Source organism: Ambystoma mexicanum, chromosome 3p (genome assembly GCF_040938575.1).
Source record: "Ambystoma mexicanum isolate Mex_15411 chromosome 3p, UKY_AmexF1_1, whole genome shotgun sequence".
Taxonomy (NCBI): domain Eukaryota; kingdom Metazoa; phylum Chordata; class Amphibia; order Caudata; family Ambystomatidae; genus Ambystoma; species Ambystoma mexicanum.
This window is the reverse complement of record NC_090925.1, coordinates 254,134,447-254,160,582: the sequence shown is the minus strand read 5'-3', so window position 1 is coordinate 254,160,582 and position 26,136 is coordinate 254,134,447. Positions and strand designations below refer to the sequence as shown.

At 44.9% G+C, this 26,136-nt stretch overlaps 1 protein-coding gene across 2 annotated transcripts in view; it reads left to right on the top strand.

The window, feature by feature from the left end:
* LAMA5 (laminin subunit alpha 5) overlaps positions 1–26,136 on the top strand; it is a 670,647-nt gene that overhangs the window by 276,245 nt on the left and 368,266 nt on the right. For both annotated transcript variants that reach the window (XM_069650738.1, XM_069650737.1), the window contains exons 24-25: positions 6,917–7,059; positions 19,424–19,530. In XM_069650738.1, the coding sequence (XP_069506839.1) occupies positions 6,917–7,059; positions 19,424–19,530 (250 nt within the window). The remainder of the gene's footprint in view (positions 1–6,916; positions 7,060–19,423; positions 19,531–26,136) is intronic.

Below are 26,136 nucleotides of genomic sequence, written 5' to 3'. Positions count from 1 at the left end.
CAGTGGCCTCAAGGGACAGGAAAGGGGGAGGATCTAGTGGCGGTCTTGCAAAGGGTTCATGAAAGTCTTCAGTGGTGGTCAGTGGAAAGTGTGGTGAAGGGAAAGACTTACTATGCAGCCTGCACAGATCACCATAATGGACCCATCCCGAACAAGCTGAGGTGCACATTGCCAAATTGTTACTGCTCAGGGAACGTGGTCAAATGTTAAAAGCAAAGGACCACATATTGGTTGGAATTGCTAATAATCAATATGGCCCTGTTTTCCAGATTAAAACAATGGGAAAAAGTATTCTTGGAAAAAACAGAGAACACGACAGCATATTTTACATCAACAAACAAGCTGGCATGAAGGCAAAGCAACTATTGGGGCTTGCACAAAACATTTCGCACTGGTGCATCCAAAAGAACATGTTCATCCAAGCACACCATTTTCCAGGGTAACACAACTGCCTCGCAGACACCCTGAGCAGGGAACTCAACAGCAAGACACAACAGATGTTTGCTTAAATTGGGCACAAACATTAATCGACCTGTTTCAGGCGCAAAATAAAATGCCAAAACTTTGCTTCCAGGTTCCCACAACTAGGGTCCACAGGCAATGCACTATGGATGAGATAGTCCTAGATATTTGCATATGCTTGCCCCCCGCCCACACAGCTTATCTGCAAATTAATTCACAAATGACACCAGAAGAGTCTAAAATTGATACTCGTTACACCAATCTGGGCGAGACAACCATGGTACCCGTACCAAATAAACATGTTTCTCTGTCCACCAATCAAACCTGAACCACTTCAGATCTGCATATGCAGAATCACAAACTGATGACGCATCCAAACCCTCTTACAACCAACTTAGCAGCTTGGCGCCTGAGGTCATAGTTTGAACATCTACAACTACACAAGATTTATGGATACATTACTAAATGCAAACAAACCAAACACTGTTACATCAACAAGTGGAACAGATTTGTAATTTGGTGTAACCAGAAGTAAATCAATACAATATGTTGCTCAGCAATACAATTGGTTGTCTACCTTCTGTATCCGCTAGACTTGGATCTTGTGTACAATTAAATTTGAGTACATTTAGCAGCCTTTGCAAACTATACCACATCCCAACACAAGGTATTGTGGCTGACAGTACCACTAGTTAAAGCCTTCATATAAGAAGTAAAAAGAATCTATCCCCCAGTGGCTCAGCCCCCGCCAGGGTTGGATTTAAACACTGTACTCTTAATGCTAAAGTTGCCCCCTTTTGAAATTATGTGTTCGGCAAGATTGTATGCAGTACCTTTTGGGTGCATTACAATAACCTTGACCTCCTGGCAATAGGGACCCAACCTTTGGTGTAAGTCTGAACTACACAGGTTGGTAGTGTGGCCGAGCAGCCAGGCTCATCTCAAGAGGAGTCAATGTGAGCAGTAAGGTTGTGACAGTTTCACAGTAGCAGTTATTCAAATACACACTTACACTCAAGGTTTCTTGATAAAATAATTATTCATTTATTTCAGTCAGTTGTATAAGCCTTCTTCAGAAGGGAGTAATATGTAAACATTACAATACACTTCAAAACACACTCTTAGTTTCTCTAAAACAGATGATACCCATTGGGGATGGCACACAGACGCTTCCTACACCCTCAGGTGACTTAAATAGCTAGGATACTGTGGACATTGATTTATCACTGGTACATTTAGAGCAATACAAAGGTTAACAAATAATTCATAAACAGTTAAGTACTTTTGATACCTTTCAATGCAGAGTAAATTAACCCTTTCCTATGGGAAAGGCCAAAGTAAAGAGTCAGAGGTAAAGAGGAATCGCTCATGGAGCCAGGACAGCCAATGTTAATTGCACAATGTCAAGGGGAGCTGAAGATCGTCTTTGCAGGTAGGTAAAAAGTAGTGCACAAAGTTTTCAGAAATGTTTGTTGAAAAATAGAAACACTTGAAGGGCCACAAGCTGGGAGGCTTGTGAGGGGCAAAGGTTTAGCAACCCTGCAAGGTAACCAAGACAGGTCTCAACTGAGAGCAAGTAAGGCTACACAACAAGAGGTACGGTCTCTTCGACTCTACAGTACCTCTGGTTAGAATAAATGGTTCCAGCTGGCTTCTGTTCCTGTACAGCTCTGCAGATCCTGTTGTTCCTGAGCCCCAGTCGTGGGGACAAGAGGGAGGGCATATTGGGACTCCTGCCCTGCAGTGGGAAGGTCAGCGGCAGCAATGGGCAAACTTCGATTCAGCGGTTCTTCAGTGTTTCAACTCCTCGCGTCTGACGGCAAATGGCAACACCGCAGTTATCGGATACCACTCTGGACTTTCCTCGCATATGGGGTCCAGCACTCTGAGGTGGCACAGGCTTGGTCAGTCCTGCTTCAGAGAAGTCCGGAGGATCTTCCTGACGCTCGGGTCCAACTTAAAAGCAACGCACACAATCTGGTGTTCCTCTCCCTGGCACTTCGGTTCCAGCAGTGGAAGTACAGCCAGCTCAGAGAGGATGTCCAGACGGGCTTGCTTTGGAGTTGATTGGTCCCACCAACTCAAAGGGAGAAGTCGTCCTTGCAGGGCTTCTCTAGTCGAGGCAAATTCTGAGCTTCAGCACAGCAGCAGGGCTTCACCGGACAAACCAACAGTCCAGGAGTTGCAGCAAGTGTCTCTTCCAAGTTCTTCTTCGAATTCCTTCATCCAGTGGTCACCTGTCTTCCAAGCCAAAAGCCTTGCCTTTTTATGCAGGTTTCTCCCATTCATTCGAACCTAGCTGTCAGACAGCATGCTGGCTGTCCTTGCCAGACAGCCAGCCGGCCAATCACCTTTTGGGTGCATTCCTGTAACCAAGGGGATTAAGCACAGGGAATTTCGGGCACCTCACTCACTTCCTGCCCCTGCCAGACATACTGGAGCCAGAGGCAGGCTTCACTCGTGAATCCCGCCAAAGACAAAACAAACAAAGGGACCAAACCTGGTTTGGCGTGCAGAGTACATCTCAAGAAGGATCTTTCTAACAAGAAATGGTGAAAAAAGAAGACCAGGGCCCTTTTGACGAAATGGGCACCCATGGGTGCTTTACTGTGGTTGCGAACACAGTCTGCGGTAAAAACACAAAATGGTAGTAAAAAGTAAACCACTGCCACCAGCTATTAATTGTAGAAGGGGTAACCTAAAATAGTTACTTGAGAAACTAGACAAAGGGCATACTAAGTAACCCCTCCTGCACCCTAGGGTAAGATGGTGTGTTCTGGGTCTAGAAAGTTACAAAATGTAAGTAAAATCTATTTCACTTCACTGCTCTTGGAAACAGTAGTTTATCCAAGAGAATGTATTTAAACCATTGGGAAATCTAAGAGACTTCATGTAAGTGGTGTTTCCTATTGCTATCGCATCAATCGGAAGGATTAGGGAGCTTCAGGCCCTTTCGGTGGCCGAACCTTTTATAACAATTCATAAACATAAGGTTGTCCGAAGGATGCACTTTAGGTTTTCACCTGAATCAATTTCTAAATTTCACATTAATCGATCCATTGAGCTACTGGCTTTCTTTCAAAACCCAAAAAGTAGGGGTAGGGGTTGGGGATAGGGTGGCTCTACAAATGCTTGACGATTGTCGAGCCTTCATATACTACTTAGAAAAGGGACTCCAAAAGATGGATCAATTCTTTGTATCAATGGCAGCATGAAGCAAAGGCAACCAATTGACTAAAGCAACCATTGGAAGATGGGTTGTTACGGCAAACAAATGTGCTATACTCTAGCTAACAAAACTCCCCCGTTTACCCATAGAGCACATTTCACAAAGGGGTACTGACGCAACCTCAGCGTTCATAGCCAATGTTCCCTTGGAAGCCATTGGTAAAATAGCATCATGGAGTTCAGTCCACACTTTCACACAACACTATTGTGTTAACACACAAACAAAAGCCGATTCTCAGGTGAATCGGGCAAAATTGGAAACATTTCTTTGCACCTGCTCCTTCCACTACCCTCCACCAACAGGGAATACTGCATGCCAATCTAGGCCAAGCATGTGATCCAAGCCGATTAAGAAAGCCAAGAAGGTAAACGTACTTACCAGTAATCCTCTTGCTTTGACTTGGATCTGCTTGGAATTGCATGCGCCAAACCATCCTCCTCACATAGAAGCATATACACTGTCACTTCCAACAATTGTCTAACAAGTCATGACAGAAAAAAAAGAATTGGAGGACGTTGGCATGTGAATGATCTTGGGTAACCTCATATCTAGAGTAGAGATCATGTGGCAGGTACGCCCCTGTTGACGCCCATTTTCAAAATCGAAAAACCTCAAGATATGTAATAGTCTTCACCAACCACTAGAAGGTGGCCTTTGCAAAGCATGTGATTTTAAGCAGATACAAGCCACAGAACGACTATTTCTGGTAAGAAATATTTGCCCTACAGTGCATCAGGTGTGCAGCCAGAACCGTAAATCTCCCAGGTCAGTACATAAAGTTGCCACTGCTGTATAATCATTGGCTTGAAGCTGTGAGTGGCTCCAACTTTGTATTGCTGCAAAGTGGTTATGAGCGTTTCTGCTTCAACCCTGAGAGTTCTTGCAGCACTCGCGTTACTGTTGCAGCTTCTTTGTGACTCTGTGCTGTAGCTCTGTAATTGCTTGGACCATTCCTGCTATGCTGCTGGAATAAGTGTGATCTTCCGTGGCATCAGGGAGGCCCTGAGCATTCTAGCTGTGCCTTTGTAGTGGCTCTGAGACTACCTGACGTAAGTAATTCTGCTGCAGTGTCATAATTGCACAGTTATCTGCTATAGCTCATCTGCTCCAGAGCCACAGCAGGTGATCACGGTCTTCATATCAACTTGTTTCAAGGCAACCAAGTATTTGAATGATGGTAAAACCCTTAAAAAGCAACGGAATGCCCAGCTGGGATACTTTAAGACACACCCACGTCCTATGCTAATCCTCAAAGTTCTATAATGGCTCCATGTGCAATAGGGATGCTGCTACGAATGTTCCACTGGAGGCTCTTTCATGCGCTATATTATGCATCACACCTCGTATTGGTTTGAGACCGTATCAACAGAAGTCAGACGCAGCACAAGAACATGACCAATAGAATGTTCAAGCCAAAGTTCATTTCAAAACTTTGGGGTATGACTGGGACCAACCATGAGGATAAGGCTTGCCAACAACGTGCCAAGGGTAGAGAAATTAACAGGTGCCCATTTGAAGAGTCCTTCATTGTCACATTGTCGCAAGGGCAAACCTACACATTGGTGATCGAATTACCTAGTTCCTTTATTGCAAGTGCGAGTGCCAAAGCCTCCTAGACCAGTGTGGATCTTGCAGAGAAAATGTCCTGGCCAGAGCCTGTTTTTTTAATAGGCTAGCAAGTTTCCTTTTTCTCCGGTTTGTAGACTTCAGGCACACATTGGTTGCAAAGACCTCTGGCCAGTAGGTTCTACTTTGTGGGATTTCTTCAGAAACCTCTGTTGTCCAATGGCAACAGTGATGGTGCCAACAATTAATTTAGTGGAGGAGCGAAGTGCAATGCCTCAAAGGATGCGGACAAGGGTCCCTCCTCGTGGTTCCTTAGCGTAGTTTATCAAAAGACGACTCTTCCTATATGTAACTTGTAAGGTTTGGGAGGGATATCTGCCACAGGTTTTACCTAATCTGTAAAAAAAAAATGTACATCTTGGCAGGCAGACTCTATTTAACAGCTGTGGTGTCACTGTGATAGGGCCGCCCAGGGTGTTGCTAGGCCTTCTGAGCTTCTATCCGGGGCTATAACCAAAAGACCCGGGGCTATAACCAAAAGACCCAGGGCTATAGCCCCCCACCCCCCACCGGCTCCCCCTAGTAACGCCTCTGGGGCCGCCTATGGGCTATGAAGGATGTCTGGCGCAAGCCTGCTGTCTTCTCTGTGTGAACTCTGCTCAGGTTGCAAGTGGTCACTAAAGTGGTTCATCCTTTCAAGGTGAGCTGCTATGAAACAAAGCTGCAGACCTCTCTTGGCACCTGTGCAAGAAAAACCTAAACGCTTAGTCTAATTCATAATTTTAGTGCGCAGTTTTGATTGAGGGTGGTGGTATGTCATGATCTCACAGGAATCCAATAGCTTCCTTCTCCCCCAGGGCAAACGTATTTAGTGAAAGAGTCCGCTCAAAGAAAATCCTATCGGTGGAATCTTCCAACCTTGCTTTTCTACACCACCAGAGGTCGCTGTAGCTCTGGATCAAAGGGAGCTCCACTTAGGCGTACCTTACACATATCAGACTGCAGAAGTCTCCTTCAAACGAAGGGACTCTCGAAGGAGTGATCTGTCTAGCTAGTGAAGCAACCACTGGCTCCTTTCCATGACAATGTTTATCCGCTTTACTGGTACTTTAATGACATTACTAGCAAGTTTTTGCTCCAGTCTGGGCTTCTTCAATCTCTGCAGACTTCAGACCCAAGCTACCACTGAGTTTCAGATTGACTGGATGACTATGTTGTGATGGGCACTGTTCAGCAATCACTCTACATTTCAGACAGGTCCATAATGTAGCCTTCTACATTTGTTCGAAGCTCTTGCTCTCAAAGAAACATGCCATTTTTAATGAAAGGGCAAATTGAATAAAGGATTGAATATCTGCCACCAACCTGTGATGGTTCATTTCCTCGAAAGGCTAAATTATTAACTTGGAGCCTGGAGCTCTGTGTGGGGGCCAATACCAGAGAGGGTCTATCGTGCTATTAAGGAGATTTCAGCCGATTAAACCATTTCCTATACACTAGCTCCATGTAAAGACTAAATTTGATCCCCCTCAAATTTTCTGCTGGACTTCATCTCTCCATTGGGAACCATCGCCATGACCATCTCTCTGCTTCCCCAAGACCCCCTGGTGTCAGAGTTCTATGCAGTAATTTCCTTCTATCATTCCTCCCTTGCCGCAGGTTCAGAACAAACCAAGGAGATTGTCTTCGCCCCCAGCACAGAGCCAACATTTGTCACTGTACCTCAGAACAGCTACAGAGTACCCTTTGTTTTGAACCCCAACACATGGTCTGTGATCATCGAAGCAGAGGGCATTCTACTGGTAAGCGCCTTCTGGTCCTTTTTTACATCTGTGTATGTTTTCTGCTCCCTTTTTTCTGCCACTTCCTATTGGGCTCCCTTGAATGAATAAGTGTGGCTCTTATCTGTTATATGATGGTATAAGGTATGAAATACATGTTTTGCCTACTTTTGTGGTCCACCTCCCCCTTTTTGCTTGTGTTCTCTGGTGCTCTGACTATTTTCACGATTGAGTTCCATCCCAGTCCTCAATGAGTGCTTGGCATATATGTTTGTGGCCATCTGGGGACCATTATGGTGGCCAAAGATGTTGGCTATTTCCGACGTTCCTCCTAGTCTATGGGTCTGTAACCAGGCCCCTCTCAAAATGTACTGTACAGTTGTGAAATCCAGCAACCAGATGACTGTACTTTGATTCTCTTTGTGCAATTGGACGGAGAACGGATATGGCCATTTTCATGATGTGTGGTGCCACAAGCCTAGCACACAGGATAGAGCGGGTGTGCCTGTAGGTGCCAGGGAACTGGGGGGAATGGCGTTCTAGGATTCCTCTGTAATCCCTATCCCATGAATTTGTCGAGTGAAATACCCAGGAAAGTTAGTGTGTGGTGACCAGCACTGATTGGCTGGCTCCCAAATGTTTGAATGGTAACAAGTGTGTGTTGGAAGTTTAGGGTGATCCTACATCCTTTGGTTTGGGCACAGAAGTTGACATTCTGCTCCAGAGCTTTACTGGGATTTGATCCTGAAGCATCCAGAGGGGCGACTGAATGCCGACAGGAGATCTACTGCAGCACCTTTTGGACTCCAAATTGTGAAACTCTGCCTCTCTAAACAGTTGGAACATTAAGATGGCAGGAACAGCTGGATCGTTGGGCAGAACCTGTTTTCGTGTGTCACACTGCTTCTTGGCCCCGGAAACCGAGCAGCACATCCTCCTGGCTTTCCAACATTCTTGCCCCACTGGACGCTCTGACTGTGTAGCATGACTCTGGTAGCATTCACCTGGCGTGGAGACCTCCAGTGGTATGTCTGATCGCACTTCTACCAAGCTGCAACCTCTGACCCATGACTAGTGTCATTGTTGTTTTAACTAAGATCTCAATTCTGAGCCCCCATCAGCCTGAAGGCTTATTCCTTTAGTGTCAGGGTCTGTTTGCTGTCCTTGCCCGCCCCCCCCCCCACCCCGACTGACAACTGCCACCATCCCAGCTGCTGTTCTAAAGACTCCACACTGCAGGCTCCTCAACATTGTTGCTCCAACTTTGTTTCTTAACAGATCTTCTTGAGGTCCCCGGCCTTTGCTTCAAGTGGTGGTTCCATTTTCTGGGTACTACAGAGCTCCTTTACTGACCCTTGCCCATCCACTGGCAAGAGCAACATTGCCTGCTATTGCTCTAGAAGGCTACCTCTGCAGGCTGAGAAGCCTAGATGTTCTCGTGGACTACTTCAATAAGATCTCCTTTGGGGGACCCCTCGTTACTTGCCTCAGGGCTTTAGTTCTGTCCCTCTGTTGCCCTAGGCCTCCTGTAATTACCCTGTCCATCCAGAACAGAAATGTGACAGTCCCTTCTAATGATTTCATCCTGAAGAATGGTGAGTGGAATTCTGTGACTGGGGTTCTTTAAAGGACTCCAGTTCCCACTTGTCTACACCCCTGCCACAAGTTTTCTTTGGGTTCTTATGCTTGTGGGTTCCCTGGAGCATACCTCCTTACCCCCGTTGGTTGGCATTGGGACTTGGGAGTGGTGGGGTGTGTATTGGTTCTCTCAGCAGTCTTTGTTTGAGCAACGTTAAGACCATTTGGGCTTTATGCATTAGTGTGAAAAGGAATTTATTTACTTGACTGCTAACATTTTGTAGTTTTAGCACAGCTTTATTATTACGTTACAATTCACTTAACATGAATTTATCCTGCATTTACTGTACTTTTCAAACCAGCGCTTTCACCTCCCAAACAGTTGCCTAAAATACTCCTGCTCTGCTACCCCATGGAGAGTCAGTTTAACATCAGAGCAAAGACCCAGTATGCCAAGTATGTGGACGTGTTTGGGTCCCAAAAATGTTTAATAAAAATCACCCTCACAGATGTGGCCTTTGGGGGCGGGGTGGGTTTGCAAGAGGGACTGAATGTGCGGCATCTCCCAGGCTGAACTGGGTGTTCTCCTAAAGATTGGTTGTCACAGTGTTGAGAAGGATTTTTACTTTTGGCACCTTTTTAAGCCTAATTGCCTGTAGTCCAGGCCGGCTTTTGTTTTTTCCAGCCACCTTTTGTAAATTAAGGTGCTTTTTGCACCCCATTTGCCGCTGCAACTCACGTCTTGGACAAGTACCTGTTAGCCTGTATGGCCACTGTTTGGGAGATGTTCAATAAGTCCTGTGGCCAGGGTCTTTAGGTGCATCTTCCTAACAGTGCTAATGATTTCTGCAAGCTCACCGGGTTCTCTAGTAGTAGCCATACCAGAGCCGCTGAGGCCTAACTATTTTGAAAAGGATTCCGGCTCGAACACATCTGCTAGCCACTGCTCATGGAAGAGTTCCATGCATGGCCCTTCTGTTTTCTCAGGAATGCCGAGTATACGAACGTTGTTACACCTGGATCTCCCTTCTCCTTCCTCGACTCTTGCCTCTAGAGTCTTTAGCTTGGCTTTGACTCCCTAGAGGAGTTGTTGCAAGTCGTGTAGCCCATCCTATGTGTTGGAGATGCGCTGTTCTGCCTCTCCAGTGCACGCTGATAGTTTTTGTAAGTCATGTCTGAGGAGGGATACATTCAGACTTATTCCGTCCATCTTCTGGTCCATCAATGAGCGGGAATCCGCTATTGCGGCCATGACGTCGTTTAAAGAGAGCATGTGTTCAGGCTCTGTGTTTCCAGTGAACAGTGGCTGGAGTTTGGGGGCCTGCAATGGGGGTATGGTGTATTGGTCAATTCTGTTTTGCATGGGGGGGTTTCTTGGCTTTTTCTTTCCCCATGCTTGCTGCCAGGCCCTGCAGGCGTATTTCTGTTATGAGATTCCCTGTTTTGATGGTCGGGAGGCGTGCTGTGTGCAGCCCGATCTCTACTTGGTAGCCGATTATCCCACAAGTGGAGTTTCAGTACTTCTGGGGGGTGGGGAGGGGTATGGTTCTGCCCCGTATGTTGTCGACCCCAGATCGGTGACAGTCTGCAATGCCGCGTTTCTGTTTGCTGCTGTGATGCCCGGCCCACCCCCCGCCGCTCTCGGTGGCTGGGAGCGTTGGATGGTGTCACATGAGGTTGATGTCACCTCCATGGGCCGTGTGCCCTGTTAGGCAAATATGCCGGGTTCTGTCGCTGTACCGCCAGTCATCCAGGCCTTATTTAGACTGGGCCGCAGTCTCTGTCGTGGCCCAGCGTGTGGGACTGTAGCTTCAGTTTTCCCCAGTGCGCTTGTAGGGGGATGGTCGTTCCCTCCGCTAGAGTTGTGGCAGGCAAGCATATTTTAAGGTCTGCTTGTTTGACAGAAAACACGGTTTGCTTTTTGGTAAATGTCAAAGGTTTTTATGCACGTTTATAAATGAAAATGTCACAAGCCATTGTTTTGGAAGTATTTAAAGCTTTAAAATACAAAAGACAAACCCAGATTAAATATGTTAAATCACATCGATTGGTATGCTGGTTCTTATATACTTCCCTTGATGATGGAGAGAATGAAGCTAGAATCATTCCCATTTTGCATAAAACCCTTCCACAATATTTTGTTTCAAAATGGTCATGTTTGGTAACGTGATTTGTGTACTTTCCTAGTCCGTTTTTTTATAAAATGAGATTGCTTTAGTTCATGGTGAAAACTAGAAAATAAATTTTCAAATGCAGCAATTGCGGAGTTGGCACACATCCCAGCTTCACCCCTTCACCCCTTAACCAATGTGTGATCCTGGCCATCTCATTTAATCTTATATTGCCTAACCTCCCAATATTGCCATGACCATGTGAGTGATTTCCTTCTCATGGTATGATCTTCATAAAAGCCTTATTCATGGTTTCCCTGTGTTAATAGTGAACATATTAATATCTCACACCACAGGCATTTGTTATTTTGATATCTAATGGCAACACTATTTGAAAACCATATCCCACTTCTAATCTGTTTGTCTGGATAAAGACACCTTCCTGGTAGCTTCTAATCTGCCTCCACTATCCATGCTACGGTATGAGCGTTCCTTCCAATTGGTGGTCTCTATCCATGCATGAGCACTCTTGCATTCTGTGAGGCAGCTAATGTGAGTTCTCTGTCTATTATGGGTTACATGTACCTATTACATATGGTCCTGCATTAGTACTACATCTACCTTCCTGGATGTTATTGATAACATGTATCCTGTATGTACTAGAACAGTAACCCCTTTGTAGACTGCTAATGGTGGTCTTCAAATGCTACTTTATCATTCTGACCAGAGCAAGAATGAAGAGGGCACGGGGACTTAAAGGGAGTAAACTTGCTTACTATGCTGCAAGACAGCATATCAATCTATAGGCTGTGAGTGTGAAGGGTGGGGACAATGGAGGAGGTTAAAAATGACAAAGCCAGCTGAAGTAGATTCCACCTAGTGGAGCCATTTTTTTCAATGGTGACAAAAAAGAAACCACCTGCATAGCCACTTGACTAGCAGAGAAACGGTACCTTGTGTGAGACACTATGGTCCACATTTGGGGTACCCCAGCCTTAGGAATTATAAGGCATAGCACACAAAAATGGAGCCACTCTGTCAAGCTTTGATTAAACCTGACTGGGAGAGAAGCAAAGTCCCACACCCAGAAAAGCAAGCAAAAAGAGCAGGGAGCTACCACACATGATAAACGTGGGCTTTCTAACATTTACCATTACAGGGTAACATGCTCACCCACCTTTTTACCTTTTTGTGCAGCACAAACTCCTCCCTTTTGGAGACTAGTATGGGGGACCCTCTTGTCATTTCTTTTATAAAAACCTTTTCTCACTCATCTCTTAGTACATATTATGTAGGTTGGTTGCATTCTCTTTACTTTTATATTTTGGATGTGTGTGTTACTTCTCTGCACTTTTATTTTTTACAGCTAAAGTGCTTTTTGGCCACTAAAAATGGCTGCCCTTGTTTTTCTAGCACCATCTCTGTAGACCACAGCCTTTGCTGGTCGTCGTTCTGTTTATGGTAGGACATGGACATATATGATCCTGCCTCATTGCACGCTCAGTCTAGAGATGAGGAAGGGCAGTTGTGTGCTTGGAACTTGTGAGGACTACTTTAGGATCCAGACATAATACACTTTGTCACCTTGGCTGGCTTAAAATATTTTGTATATTTTTAGTGTTTTTGGTTACCAATTAACCTTACACAAATACATAGTTTACAAAGAAAGAAAAGAAAGAGAAATTATAAATCGTGGACAGAGGAGAATGGTAAGCAGGAAAAAAGCCAAACTGGTTTCGTCAAGAAAATAGGAACGAATGTGAATCGATTACTGTCGAGTATGATAAAATATGAAGCAATAACTAAGAACCATCAGGTGTATGCCATCTTTATAGACTTAAAGATGGCATTTGACTCTGTCAACAGACAAAAACTTTGGACCAAACTAACAGCATGGGGTTGTCCACCCTCCATCCTGAACCCGATTAAACAACTCTATTCTAATACCCCTGTCAGAGTCCGGTTAACCAATGACGGTATGGTGACAAAGCCAATCTCCACCTGTAACGGCTTGAAGCAAGGGTGCCCCTTGGCAGCCTGCCTATACAACTTGTACACCTGGGACTTCGGAGAAAGGATCCAAAACATAGCGGCCAATCCTCCAGTTTAACAACAAGCCTGTTCAAACTTTAATCTACGCCGATGATATCATCATCTTAGATAAAACTCTATCAGGTCTACAAAAAAAACCTTAGACAAAGCACAAACCTTCATGATGGAAAACGAGTTGCTGATAAACATTAATAAAACTAAGGTAATGAAACTATCCTCACAAAAAATAAAAACCAACATAATTTAAAGATACACCTAGAAAGTGAACAGATCAAATATCTGGGTGTCATGATTAATCACTCCTTAAATGAACAAGAATGGAAAGACCACATTGAGGGAAAAGCCAGATCACTTGCAAGGCAAGGTAGTTTTTTTTCATCGAAAATTCGGAACATAATCAATAAAAGCTACAATTGCCCTGTATAAGCAAAAAGTAATTCTGATCTTGACGTATGCCAGTGAATCACTGATCAACCAACAAACACTAAATTGGCCCAGATATGAGTCACTATTTTGGAGGAAAACAGTATCTCTTCCCAGATCATTCCCTATGCCAAGAATTCGTTACGAATTAGCGATTCAATCCACCCAATCGATAGTTCTTTGGAAGCAAATGGATCTCCACAGAAAAATAATATCCCAAGACCAAAATACCATCGTTGGAAATCCTTAACTAGCGTTCCAAATCACAGCCCTTTCCTTCTGAGATTAAACAGAAAATGCATACAAAAGAAATCTCTGAAGAAATGCTGATGAACAGACCACAGTATGCGAAACGCAAAATACGGACCAATGACTGGATTAAAACTGTGGCCGAACAAAGCAAATATGAACGCCACCTTAAGTGCGAAACTGAAATAAGGGCCCTTCACGAACTGCCAGGCTACTTGAACTATTTTCCAGACCGCAGCATCCGTGACCTGTTTCTGCGTTTTCGGTTCAATATCTTACCGACTCATGATTATTTAACTATGACGGACAAATCAGCTAACATAACTTCTGATTGCCGTTTCTGTAAAGCGTTAAATATCCCTGAAACTCTTTTTCACCTGATCATGATCTGCCCGGCACTGAAGGAAAAAAGGGCCTTAATCAGGGACTTCGTTGGGATATCCCACAAACAACTGACAACCCAAGAAAGATGGGACAATTTATTAAGAGGACAAGAAAAACGTCTAATTTTCACAATCAAATTTTGGTTGGCGATCAACAAAGAAAGCAATTTGAACGATTGAAATGTAGATATTGAATGCTTCTTTTTAGAAATGTAATGTAACTGCAAAACATAAATGAAAAGTTTGTAAAATCAAACCAAACATTTTAAATAAAAAAAGAATCCTCTTTTAAAAATTACATTCTTAGTAAACTCATCCCAATAAAACATTTCCCCAAATCTACCATCCTACTTGGTCCATGCCACTGACTCATTAATATAAAGTCGTTCACAAATCACATTGCTCAATATAAAAGAGGGGAGGGTACAAACTGACTAAAAATCATCACTCTTGTTTCATTAAGACAAACGCAAGTTAACATTAAATGTTTCAAGGTTTCATTCTCTTTACTACAAAACCGGCATAGGTGAAAATTCTCATCATTTCCATTCCATCTAGCCTTGTTTTGGTGTGTTTCTATTAGATTAAATCAAAACGTAAATAGTAACATCTCATATTTGGTGATGGAAAGTACATCAAATACTTTGACATGGTACCTAGCTTCTTATGACCCAAACCCAAATCTCCATACTGTTTGTACTCCACATTTTCCTACTGGATTCATTCCTGTCTCATTGAAACGTTATTATTTTTTTTACAGTTGCATATTTGATAAGCCTTCTTCCAATGGAGCACTGATCTGTACGGCCGCACTTTTACAAATCTGAACATATTTATTGCTCTTTCCTGAGACATTGTTTCACAGTTTACAAGTAAAGAGGATACTGGTGGATCATAGATCTTAGCACACAGTAGAAATCTCTTCCATAATCGTTAATTCATTGAGACCATATCTAACAAGAACCATGGGTAATTTCTTTTTGTTTTGGTAGTGATGAAACATACTTCCAAATTAATCCTTCCAGAATGGTCAGGTCAAATGTTAATAAAGATTAATGAACTTCCAGCCCATAAATCAACGCTGTGATCACTTTTTTCCCCTCATAGAAATATTTTGTTGACATCACTGTAAATTTCCGATATTTACCTAGGAAATGCCTCATCTGGGATGCTAAGTTCATTGCTTTTTTCTAAAGGATCAAAATGTATATACGTTCTACTAGGACTCTGTGATTGTCAGCCCCAGATATGTCTACATATTTACTTGTTCTACATTTTGGTTTAGCTCACACCATTTTATTCTTCTTTCCTGCAGAGAAATGTATCACCTTGGTCTTTTTTTCATTTATCACCAATTTCAAATATGTTGAAGACCAACTCTAGTGTGATCAAACAGCATGATGTCATCGGCATATGTAATCCATGCAATTTCCACCCCGAGCAACTTCGGAGTTGCCAATGAAGCTTTACTCATCCCCCAAATCTGCCATGTACAAATTAAAAAACAAAGGGGTTTAATATTCAGCCTTGTCTTAAGCCACAGAATATTTCAATTGGTGCTGACAGCACCGTCCAGGTCAAGCCTGACCATCAATTTCGTGTTGGAGTGCAATCTATTTAATAGTATCAAAAGCCCATGATAGATCTATTGTTAATGTTAAAGAATATTAGTGCATGGTACAATCACCACCGGAGTGGTCCCCTGGCGCTCTGGCGGTTCTGAAAGAAAGGAGGGGTGGGGGGAGTTAGTGAAGAATGAGCTGGAGAAGTGCAAGAGACCAGTGATGTGCTGTTGGCGTTCTCAGCACTGAATTACGTTGGCTGGTCTTGGGGTGTTGTACTGTTGGAGGGCGTTGTGTGCTGTTGTGCGAGTCTATGCATGCTTTGTTTTTGCAGTGTGATGAAGTTTGTGCAGATTGTGTTGTAAGTTTGTGGTTGTGTTTGGTTAGAATTTGAGAGGTGTATGCAGAGGATGAAGTTGTTAGTGGGTTGGTTAGTTGGCATTCAAGGCTTGAAGTGAGGCGCAAATTCCGTATTTCTAATCAGGTGGGGTGTTGGGCGTCTCCGTGTCTATGTCCAGCTCGGGGGCTGTACCGCACTCACGGTCCCTTTCCAGTATGGTATCCGTTCATATGCATAACCTTGCACAGGTTGGGCAATCGGCTGCCTACATGGCCCCTGTTTGTATGCGGGGCGGGCCGGCGTTAGTGCGTCTCTTGCAGTCTAGCCCAGAAAGCATTCCTAATCTAGTAGGAGGATCTGCATTAACAGGCCCGGGTTTACTCCCATGTGTTGAAGCTTGCTCGGCATTCATCATCTTATTTGGTTGCTCATTCAAGTTACCGCTTCTACCCTGTTTGGTATGTTGAAAAGCTAACACTTGCACTTATGTCCAGGGGCGGAGTCTGCCGGCATTCACCACTCTCTTTGGTCCATGCCCCGCCAATATCTATAGCTTAATTAGCGTGGCAAGTGCTAATGTTCACCCAACTTTATAGAGGTATGATCTATTGTAGCATTTATCGAGCGGGTGAAGGTTGTTCACTGGGAGTTGGCTAGTGACGCTGGAATCTGTCCTTATGGGTATCGTTTGTGTCCTATTGGACAGTGCCGTCTCTCTTTTTGTAGTATTTGGTTTTAGATGTTGTCATTGTCCTATATTTGTCATCCTTTCCATTGTGTTTATCGTTCAGTGGGTTTGGTTTTTCAGTTTGCATCTGTGATGTTGAAGAGCCAGGTTTTTATGAATTTATTAATTTCCTGAATTGTAAGTGGTCTGTGATGTTTCTTATTTCTTTCGATGTTGTTCCAGGTTTTTGCAGCTAAGTGAGAGAATTAGGTGCCCCCAAGTTTTTTCTTAAGGTATGGTTTTTCTTCCAGAAAGATTTCGTTGCTTGATCTGAGGTTTGATATTGTGACTGCATAGGTGATCATAGATCCCTTAAGGAAAGCCATATTTTGGAAAGCATCAAACCATACCCGGGATTAATGTCCCAGCTCTCTTTCTGAAACATGTTTGGTTTGATTTAATGATGCCTCTATTATCCGCCCATCTATTTAATTATTTTAAAAGCAATGAGGTGCAAATCTTTGCTTCGGCATCCAGCAGCACTATCCGGTGATAATTAACTGAATCCAACTTGTTTCCCTTCTTAAATATCGTCGCAATATGTGCCATTGAACATGTTTCTGGAAAGCATTTGTTTAACTTTGAGCTAGTTATCCAGGATTGGATAATCTCTCAAAGTTTTAATAGTGCAAGTTTCCCAATATGGATGGGATCATCCCAGCCCAGCCTTTATTTTTGTATTTCTAGACATGATTTCGAGCCATTCTTCAGTTAACCGGTAAAATTTGAAAGCATGAAGTATGATCCTGATTGACACAGAGGATGTTGCTGAAACTGACATTCGCCAAGCCAACTCCTGTAAGAATAGGTTCTGACTCGATTGACCAAGGGAAGCCTAAAAGCTTAAGCGGAAGAAAGAGCAAGAGAGTAGTGATGTGCTGTTGGCAGCTTTAGTTTGGTTCCCCCGTTTGCTAAGCCGTAGGTGTTTTTCGGTTGGTAGCCGCCATGTGCTGTTGTGAGGCTATGTGTGGTTTTGGTTGTTGTGGTGTAGTGAAGGGCAAGCGTTTGTTGTGCTGTAGAGGTATGGTTGTGTTTAGTTCAGAGTTTGAGAGGTGTATGCAGAAGGGTGAGTTTTTAGTAAGGATGGTTAGTGGCGGTGCTCTTTCCTACCCTCGCTATTATGACTAACTGTGGCCCATATCCCTTTCCCTGTCATACGTTCTAGTGTGCTGCAGTTGTGTATTAAGAAGTATGGGTTTTTGAGTAGGGTTATTCAGTGGCAACACCTTCTCTAGACAGTGTTCTGACCAAGTGCTGCACATCTCCCTTCCCCTCTAGTACCTTCTGGTGAGCAGCAGCCACCACCCCCACGGGCCCCCATGGGCTCCTCCAGAGGGTACGGGGGGGGGGCACCCTGTGTCCTGCGGTCCATCTGCCAAGTGGGAAAATACGCTGAAATCTGAGACCAAACAACAAGTAGAAAATGCCTAGAATTTAGATATCTGGCAAGTGGGGAAAAACACCTAAATTGAAGAGCCACCTACAATTGAGACACAACAGTGATTGGGAAAACTACTTATTAGCTGACTAACATCGGTGTGCTTTGTGATGTAAGTGTAAGTGTGGTAGAGTTTTAATGGAATACAGTCATTGCTGTACTCCCCACCCACACCACACTTACCTTATCAGTCATTTCTGGTTGACAGTGGCTGGCTTCACATGCTAACATAGGGCAAACACGAGTGGAGCTGCTTAGATGGGAGCTGCCCTTTGCCTCTGGCCCTTACCTGATGGATGGCTGCCCCGGAAATTAGCTTGAAGAGGATGGCTTCCTGGTGCAGGCAGCCTATCGGAGTCCCAGTGGGAGAGGAATGGAGAAGGGAGGGTGGGGCTGGTGCATGCATGGTATAGGGGAAAAGGGAAATCGGACCTCAAAAAAAGACTCGGAAAATGGCCTAGAAATATTAAAACCCAATAAAAGGAAAGCATGCGAGCCATAATTAAATAAATAAAAGAGGCGTGATAAATAAATTTAGAAGTCGGTCCACGAAATTAAGTAACAAAAGGGAGAGCGAGGGAATGGGCGCCAGACACAGGGGGTGGAAAGCAGATGGAAGTGCTAGCAAAGCAGGCAGAGGTGAATCTACTGCCATAAAGAACCCAGGAACAGGTAATTGAGGTTTCGGTAGGGCACACGGAGCCTGTGACACTTTGTCCGGAGTTAATAAAGAGAAGGACGTTTGCAGGTACAAGTAGTTCCTTCCAATGCCAAAGGGGATGAGTGGGGGCAGGGGCAGAACGTCCATTCTCCTGTCCCTTGAAGGCTGCACCAAATCAGCCTAATAGATCCTGCATTTGTGGTGTTTGACCTTCAACAGGCAGAGTTTGGGCAAATATCCAATCATTTCTGAGGCCACTTGAAAGATTCTCATTTCTCTGTAGTTTCCAATTTTAACAGTGTATCACTTGTGATACGAAGTTGTACATGGTTTCTGTCTAAAGGGAGAGTGGGTTCTCTTTTAGACATATGACACTGGGGGAGCATAGGGTGGGAATGGGGGAGAATATTATTATAGTAATAACCTCCAATGCACATTATTCTTGTTAGATATGTATGTAAACCTGTGTGGACAATATTTGGCTTGGTCTTCTTTGAGAGATCTGTACCCTATACTAGTGTTTACCTATCCGAAGAGTATGCCTTAATGTTTGGTCACGTTTATCAGGGAGATTTGCTCACCCTTTTGTGGGAACTCTGCAGGTCCACTAAAGGTTGATCTGCAAACTCCACATCATTTTTGTTTTTAAAGGTTTCAACATAACCACCCGACTGTGTATTCATACTTCTGGGACCTCCACTAGTAATGACTCTTGGTTGTACTGCCTCCCACTGGTTACAGCATTGTTGAGCCTGCTCCATGTTTCCTCACCTATTCTTACTGGGCCTTCACTGACCACAGTAAACATGTGTCCCTTCTGCCACCCACATTGTCAACTCATTGCTCTTTTCCTCCTCACAGGACTACCTGGTTTTGCTGCCCAGTGCTTATTACGAGGCCCCCATCCTACAGCTGAAGGTCACCGAGGCCTGCATGCACACAGCGCGCCCAGAGCAAACCAACCAGAAGTAAGGCAAAACTGACTTTCTGCTGTCTACGGGTTGAGGCAATTATAGTCGGGTAGGTTTAGTAAAAACATGGCTCCCTGCTCAAGGTATTTCCTGTGGTACGTATTAAGATTACAAGCAAAGGACGATGTACAGAAGGTGACTGGACAGTCCTGTTACTTTGCAGCAGGATGAGCAAAGCTTGTTGTATTATGGTATGGATGTGGGCAGAGTATTTATCATGTAACCTATCCCCCTGGTTCTTCAACGTCTATATGGGTGCCCTGGCATGGGTGATTGCCACCTTCACCTCTAACTTCCAGTGCTATGCGGATGACACGCAACTATCTTTCAGCCTACCATCAGCCGCCTGCCTCCTCCTCGCTTATATCAGACTGGCTGGACGATATTCAGTCATGGTGTGCTGCAAACGACCTCTCCCTCAACGCCACTAAGACTGAGATTGTTGGCATTGGGACCCCTGCTCCCGCTTTCCCACTTTCACTCTGGCCGCCCCGCACCCACCTGCGAAGCAATAAACATTGGGGTCATCTTTGATTCCACTCTCTCCTTCTCCTCGCACATATCTAAAAAGTAACACTTCCTCAGAGGTACTCTACCCTTTCTCACTTACCACAGAGGCTCACTGTCTCCAGAGCCCTGGTTCTCTCCAGGCTGGACTATTGCAACAGCCTCTTCCTAAACCTCCCTTCTTCCCTGCACCCTCTGCAATTCACCCAGAACAGAACTGCAAGATTTATTCTTGGCCTTAAGCCCAGGGACTGGATCTCTACGGCACTGACATCCCTCCACTGGCTCCCTGTGGCTGCAAGGATCAAATTCAAGACCATTTGCATTGTTCACGAGGCTTTCTGGGGCATGGGACCCACCTGCCTACCTAAATACTGTCCCTCACAAGCCCTCTGCTCCTCTACCTCCAACCTTCTGCGAGTGAGCCGGTTTTCCAAGCAGAGATTTGGAGGGAGATCCTTATCCTCAGCAGGTGCCTCCCTCTGGAATAGCCTCCCTGACACCCTACGTCTTGAGCCGGATCTCCTGAAATTCTGGAAACTCCTCTAGTCCTTCCTCTTCTCCTCTTCCTTCTCTCCCTCTACCCTGCTAACCTTGTTCTGTTCTCTCTCTCGCCCTCCAATTCCTTACAGCATGCTGACTGGCCGCCTGGTGTACCTCAGTCTCCCTGGTCCCCGGCATCACTGCCAGTCCTCTCTCTCGCACGTGCCTCGGGGCCCTACACCCCACCCGCACTCAATGCACTGAGAAATTAACCCAAGAGTGGGTCAGTCTGCACTTATCCCAGTCTCAACCGACCGGGTGCACTTGATCCTTCCCCTCCCTGTTACCCTCTGTGCACTTGCTCGAAATCGTACGAACAACGCCTCTAGATGATCTGTCTGGTCTCCCTTGTCTTCACCCCCTAATTGCACTGTTAAACTGCAGAATCGCCGTCAGGCATATTTGCTGTATCCCATACTGTTAAATGTACTTTTTACGTACTTACTCTGCCTGTGCAGAGTATTATCATCTCAGATTTTCAAGGGCCCTGAGCGACTGTTTTTTCCCCATGTTCCTACACTCCTTGAGCGATTTGAAACACTTGCCTGTGTATAGGCGCTATATAAATAAACAATACCATGGCATGGGGGTTGGGCTTTGGCAGAGTGATTGAAAGATCGAGTTCCAGCGGCTGATGGACCGAGCTCTTTTTCTGATGGAGAATTGTCTGTTATTACTGGGATTCATACCACATACTGCAGCTGTTAAGAAAGATTTCTTTACTGCGCCTTTGCTTCCATCCTTATGGAACCCCCAAACTTTCTGCTTTTATTGTTGATTCTACTTTTTGCAGTGCAGTGGAGCCTTAAGCTTCACTGCACAGGATTTTGCTCATATGTTATGGGGAAACTGACATGTCCTTGAGGCTGTCAGTACTGGGAAACATTGTTTCCCCTTAGTTGTGTTGCTGTGTTACTACTTTTGGTTACTTTTGTATCACTTGTGGTAACTTTTTATCATTGTAGGATACAGCTTGCTCTGCAGTAAAAAGGGGTACATTTCTGTTTTGCCCTAGACTAACAGAGGATTTTTGTTTACTCTAGGAGGGATAAGCTGGTGGCAGTAGTGACTTTTTCCCACTTTTCGTTTTAGCCTTATCACTTTTGGCTACTAACTGTGGCTATTGGTCAAACATGGCCATGCCATGAGATTTTTCAATTGTCCATTTGCCATCTTGTTCGTTAGCCTTTTTACTGGCCTGTGAGGCCAGGAAATCCTCATAAGGACTTCAGTGCCCGGGATGCATCCATTCACACAGATCTTGGAGAAACCTGAATGAGCCAAGAATCCTATCCAGCTGTGAGACCTGCAAAGAAACCGGAAACCCATTAGAGGAAGGCTTTGGCTACCAACTTCTGCTGCTGTCCTGGAGGAACCCCGTTTTGCTGAAGATCATTGGCAGTCCTGCGAGGGAGCTGCAATTCTGGGAGTGGAGGGAACATCCATTCCTGATGTCTGCTCAGTACCCTGCAACGAAGTGTCCTGGGACCGTCCTTGTGGCTGACCAGCTCTGAATTTGGGCTACCGTGCTGCCAGCATCGCCATTCAGTTTCGACCTGGAACTTGGGGGCTCCTCATTTGGCCCTACGAGACTAACCTCTGTGCAGTGTCGGCGTCCTAGCATCACGGGATGGGAGGGAAAGTCTGACCGTGGCAGTTGAGTCCCTTTGCGTTGCCGTGCTGCAGTGACCACCATCCAAAATCTCTTACCTGCCCCGAGACCAGTCCTGAGAGGGGTTCTGCATCAAGTTTTGCTGCATTCTTGAATTGAGAGTCCTTGCAGCCGTGAAAGACACCAACCACAGATCAGCTAGAAGATGCAACCCCTGCAAATCAAGGACTGTGCCTTTCAGCTGGAAAAGCAACCTTGGATCCTCTTCCTTTGTCCTGCCAAGTCTGGGGAAGAATCTGACTACAGGGGTAAATTACAGAGCTTCTTACCTACCCCTATACTCATTATAAGTCAATGGGCTTATAATAAACTTTATTATAACAATACTGGCTTTGCCATTGCTTGCTTGCGCAACACTTCTGAAAATTGGGCCTACTTCTGTTGGCTAGTTAGGGAGACTTCTCATTTCTGTGCTAATTCCCTTCAACCTTAGAGACCCCAGCTCTTTTGCTAGACTTTGACTTTTTAATTTAAACCTTGGACTGAGAGACCTTTTTCTCACTCATGTGTTTTGACCTGATTGGGATTGTGTTTCTTCTGTTTTTGGAGTCTGACAAACTCCATAGGCCATCTACTGGTTGTATGGTGAAACGCAGAACCTTCAGTGCAGTGCCACAGAGAAATCCTTTAGATTTCTCATACGGTTTAAATATCTTTTCTTGTGTGAACTACTGTTCCCAAGAATAGTAAAGTGAAATTGACTTTACTTATTTTCTCTTTGTAGGTCCAGCACACACGATCTTATGTGGAGTGCTGGGGGTTACCTAGTAGCCCCTTATCCTACATTCTCATGCAACATGTTTTTATGTTACCCTCACTACTTTAAATGGCTGGTGGCAGTGGTTTAATGTTCCCACCATTGTGCTTTTCTATCGCAGGCTGAACCCTCCGCTGCAGTATAGCACCCATGGGTGACCATTTTCTCAAGTGTCCCGGTCTTCTTTTTCCGCCGTTTTCTATTTGTGAGGTCTTTTTTGGGGTATTACTCTGTGCGTTAAGCCAGGTTTTGAACCATTTGTTCATTTTGCCTTTGGCGGGCTTCAGCCCTGAAGCCCGCCTCTTGCTCCAGTGTGTCTGGAAGGACAGGAAGTAAGGGAGGATCCGGAAACTCCCCTGTCCTGTCTCTAGGAATGCCTGAATGCAACCGGTCCTGATTGTCAATCACACCCTGCTGTGTGATTGACAGCCTAGGCTGTGCATGAATGGGAGAAACCTGCTTAAAAGGTGAGGGTTTTGGGACTAGAGACAGTCGAACACTGGGAGAACACCAGACGAAGAAACCATGAAAAAAGCTTGCTGCTTCCTCCTGCACCTTTGAATTGGCAGGTGATGCCCTGCTGCTTTGCTGAAACTCCTTTTTCAATTCGACAGAGAAGCTCCGGAAGAGATGACTTCTTCCCTTGGTTTAGTGGGACCAACTAACCCAGGGAAGAACTCCACTGGACCATCTTCCCCGACTGGCTCTACTTCTTCGCTGCTGCAAGAACCAAGTCCAACGTCTGAAATCCGGCCAGAAGCTCCAGGAGTCTCCTAAGGACTCTTCAAAAGCAGGACGACCAGAGCTCGAGTCCCCTCACCAGAGTGCAGGACCCAAGAAGTGAAGGAATCCCAATCGGTATCTGAAACCCGTGACGGTGCCGTTTGCCAAGCGATGAAACAGTGAAGTGTCACTGAACCGAAAAGAGTAGCTGCCGACAACCTCCAAATTACTGCTGCAGGAGCCCTCCAGATGTCCTCCCTCTTGTCCCCACGACTGAGGCTCAGGAACAAGGGTCTGCATCGCTGCAACAGGACAGAATCCAGCTGGACCTCTCTTCTTCAAACCAGAGGTACTGTTTAGACTTGGGGTACCTGCTTTTCTCAGTTGAGACTTGCATAGGCTTTCCCTTTGTTGATTCCTACTCTGCTTTTCACAGGCTTAACAGCGTGTGAGCATGTGATTTTTTTTTTTTTTTTTTTTTTTTTTTTTTTTTGTTTGTTACAAACTCTTTGCCTTTGTGCAAGACTTTTTATCTGGCCTGGCTTCTCAGTCACACTACCAACTTGTGTAGTACAGACCTATACCGAAAGGTGGGTTACCTAATACCAAGCAGATAAGTGTTGTGTGTTACTACATCAATTCTTACCTAACACTAGTTTTACTTGTACACTTCACTGGACCCCAGACTTCCTACCTACATTTTTTCCCGTCTCAAAGATTCTGTGGAACTTTACCTGAACAATTGGGCAAAAACCCCCAAACAACTTGGGGCTGGACAATTTTAGTTGCAGATCATGCTCTGTGGACCTATGAGGAGTACATAATATTACCTTTCCTTTGCAGGAGTTTGTGTTTAATATTATGCCCTTTTAAGAAGGGAATGTACATATATATCGAATCTTATTAGTGGTCTGTGATCACTCTACTTGCTAGTAGTCATTTTTCTATAGTGTGCTTTGGCCAATAAATATTAGCATTTTATACATCATGTCGAAGTGTAATCTGTGATTCAGATTGTGGACCCTTTACAAGCTCCTCACCTCAGAAGAACTTGGCCTAGACCGCCTGTCACTGCTACCTGAACTGGTTTGGCTACAGTTCCCAAGAGTTGTCCCTGTCACAAGCTAGTTTGGCCGTCTATACATCTGTCCACCAGGCCAGAGTATAGAAAATCAGTCCTAACAGCAGCCATTTCCATGATCTCCAGGCGCTGCGGCAGATCTGAAAGGAGAGGCACGTGGGTGTGGCTAGTGAGGAAAGAGGGAAGATGCAAAAGGGCTTTGCTGCACGGACAGGGCGTAGTCTAGAGCTTTAATTGTGATTCGGAAAGATACGTGATTTAGTTGGCCAGCGGGAACAGAGGAGCACGTTTTGTTGAGGTAGCTGATTTGAGCAGGTTTTTGTCTGACTGGACTGGACATACCTTTGGTTTTGGTTGGAGGGGTCAGGGAGTGCAGAACGTAATCCTAACGATTTGGGCAGAACCTGTTTTTGTGAGGAATGGGTAATGTTCGTCTTCTGCTTGCACGTGGGCTTGGCATCAGTCACTTGAATGGGCAAAGGATGTGTTCTGTTGAGATAAGTAGAGAGGTTCTGGCAAGGGTGGAAGGGCAAAGCTCTCTATTGAGCTCTTTAGATAACCTGCAGATCACGAATCCCTGGATGGCTTACTCGGCCTTTAATCCTTAAATTGGGTAACAGTACAAACTGCTGTTATTTACAGCACTGCTAAATGGCAAATAAATGCAGCAGCAAGTGCTTTATAAAAATGCAGATTATAATTCTTATTGGTGGGTTTTGCATTTTGTAGACGAGGTAAGTGCAGTTGTGTTTTAGTCGCGACTGAGCAGAAATTGTGTTCTGCTATTTGGATGTCTAGATTCTCTTCTCCTGGGGAATTGAGGCAGAGATTCTGTTTGCATGAGGATTTGGGCAGACCATTTAGTACACGCAAACCTTTTTTTTTTTTTTTCTGGCTGGAAATGAGCATTCTGCTCCCGGGTGAATCATTGGTGAACACGGGTTCTGCATTGTGCTACCGTGCAAGGCGGTTGTGTGTATTTGCTTGGTTGCTAGATATGGCAGGGCTGGGGTTTCTGCATGCAGCACACTCATCCTTCATTGGTTAAGCAGCAACTCTCGTGCTCAGCCAGAGTATGGCAATGTTGGTGTCCTGTCGCAAACTAGACTCTGCATCCGAGGTAAGGAATGAGGCCTAGGGTTCGGGTTATGGGCAGCTCGGCTCCCGGATTGCTTAGTGTTAAGCTGATCTGTAATTCCCTTTGTTTGCTCTACTGTAGCTCCTAAAAGTTCTTTAATTTACCTCTTCACTTGTTAATGGTGGTGACAGACAGTCTCAAAAAATTCTCAGCACAGCACATTCTCCCGGCCTCACCTTTTT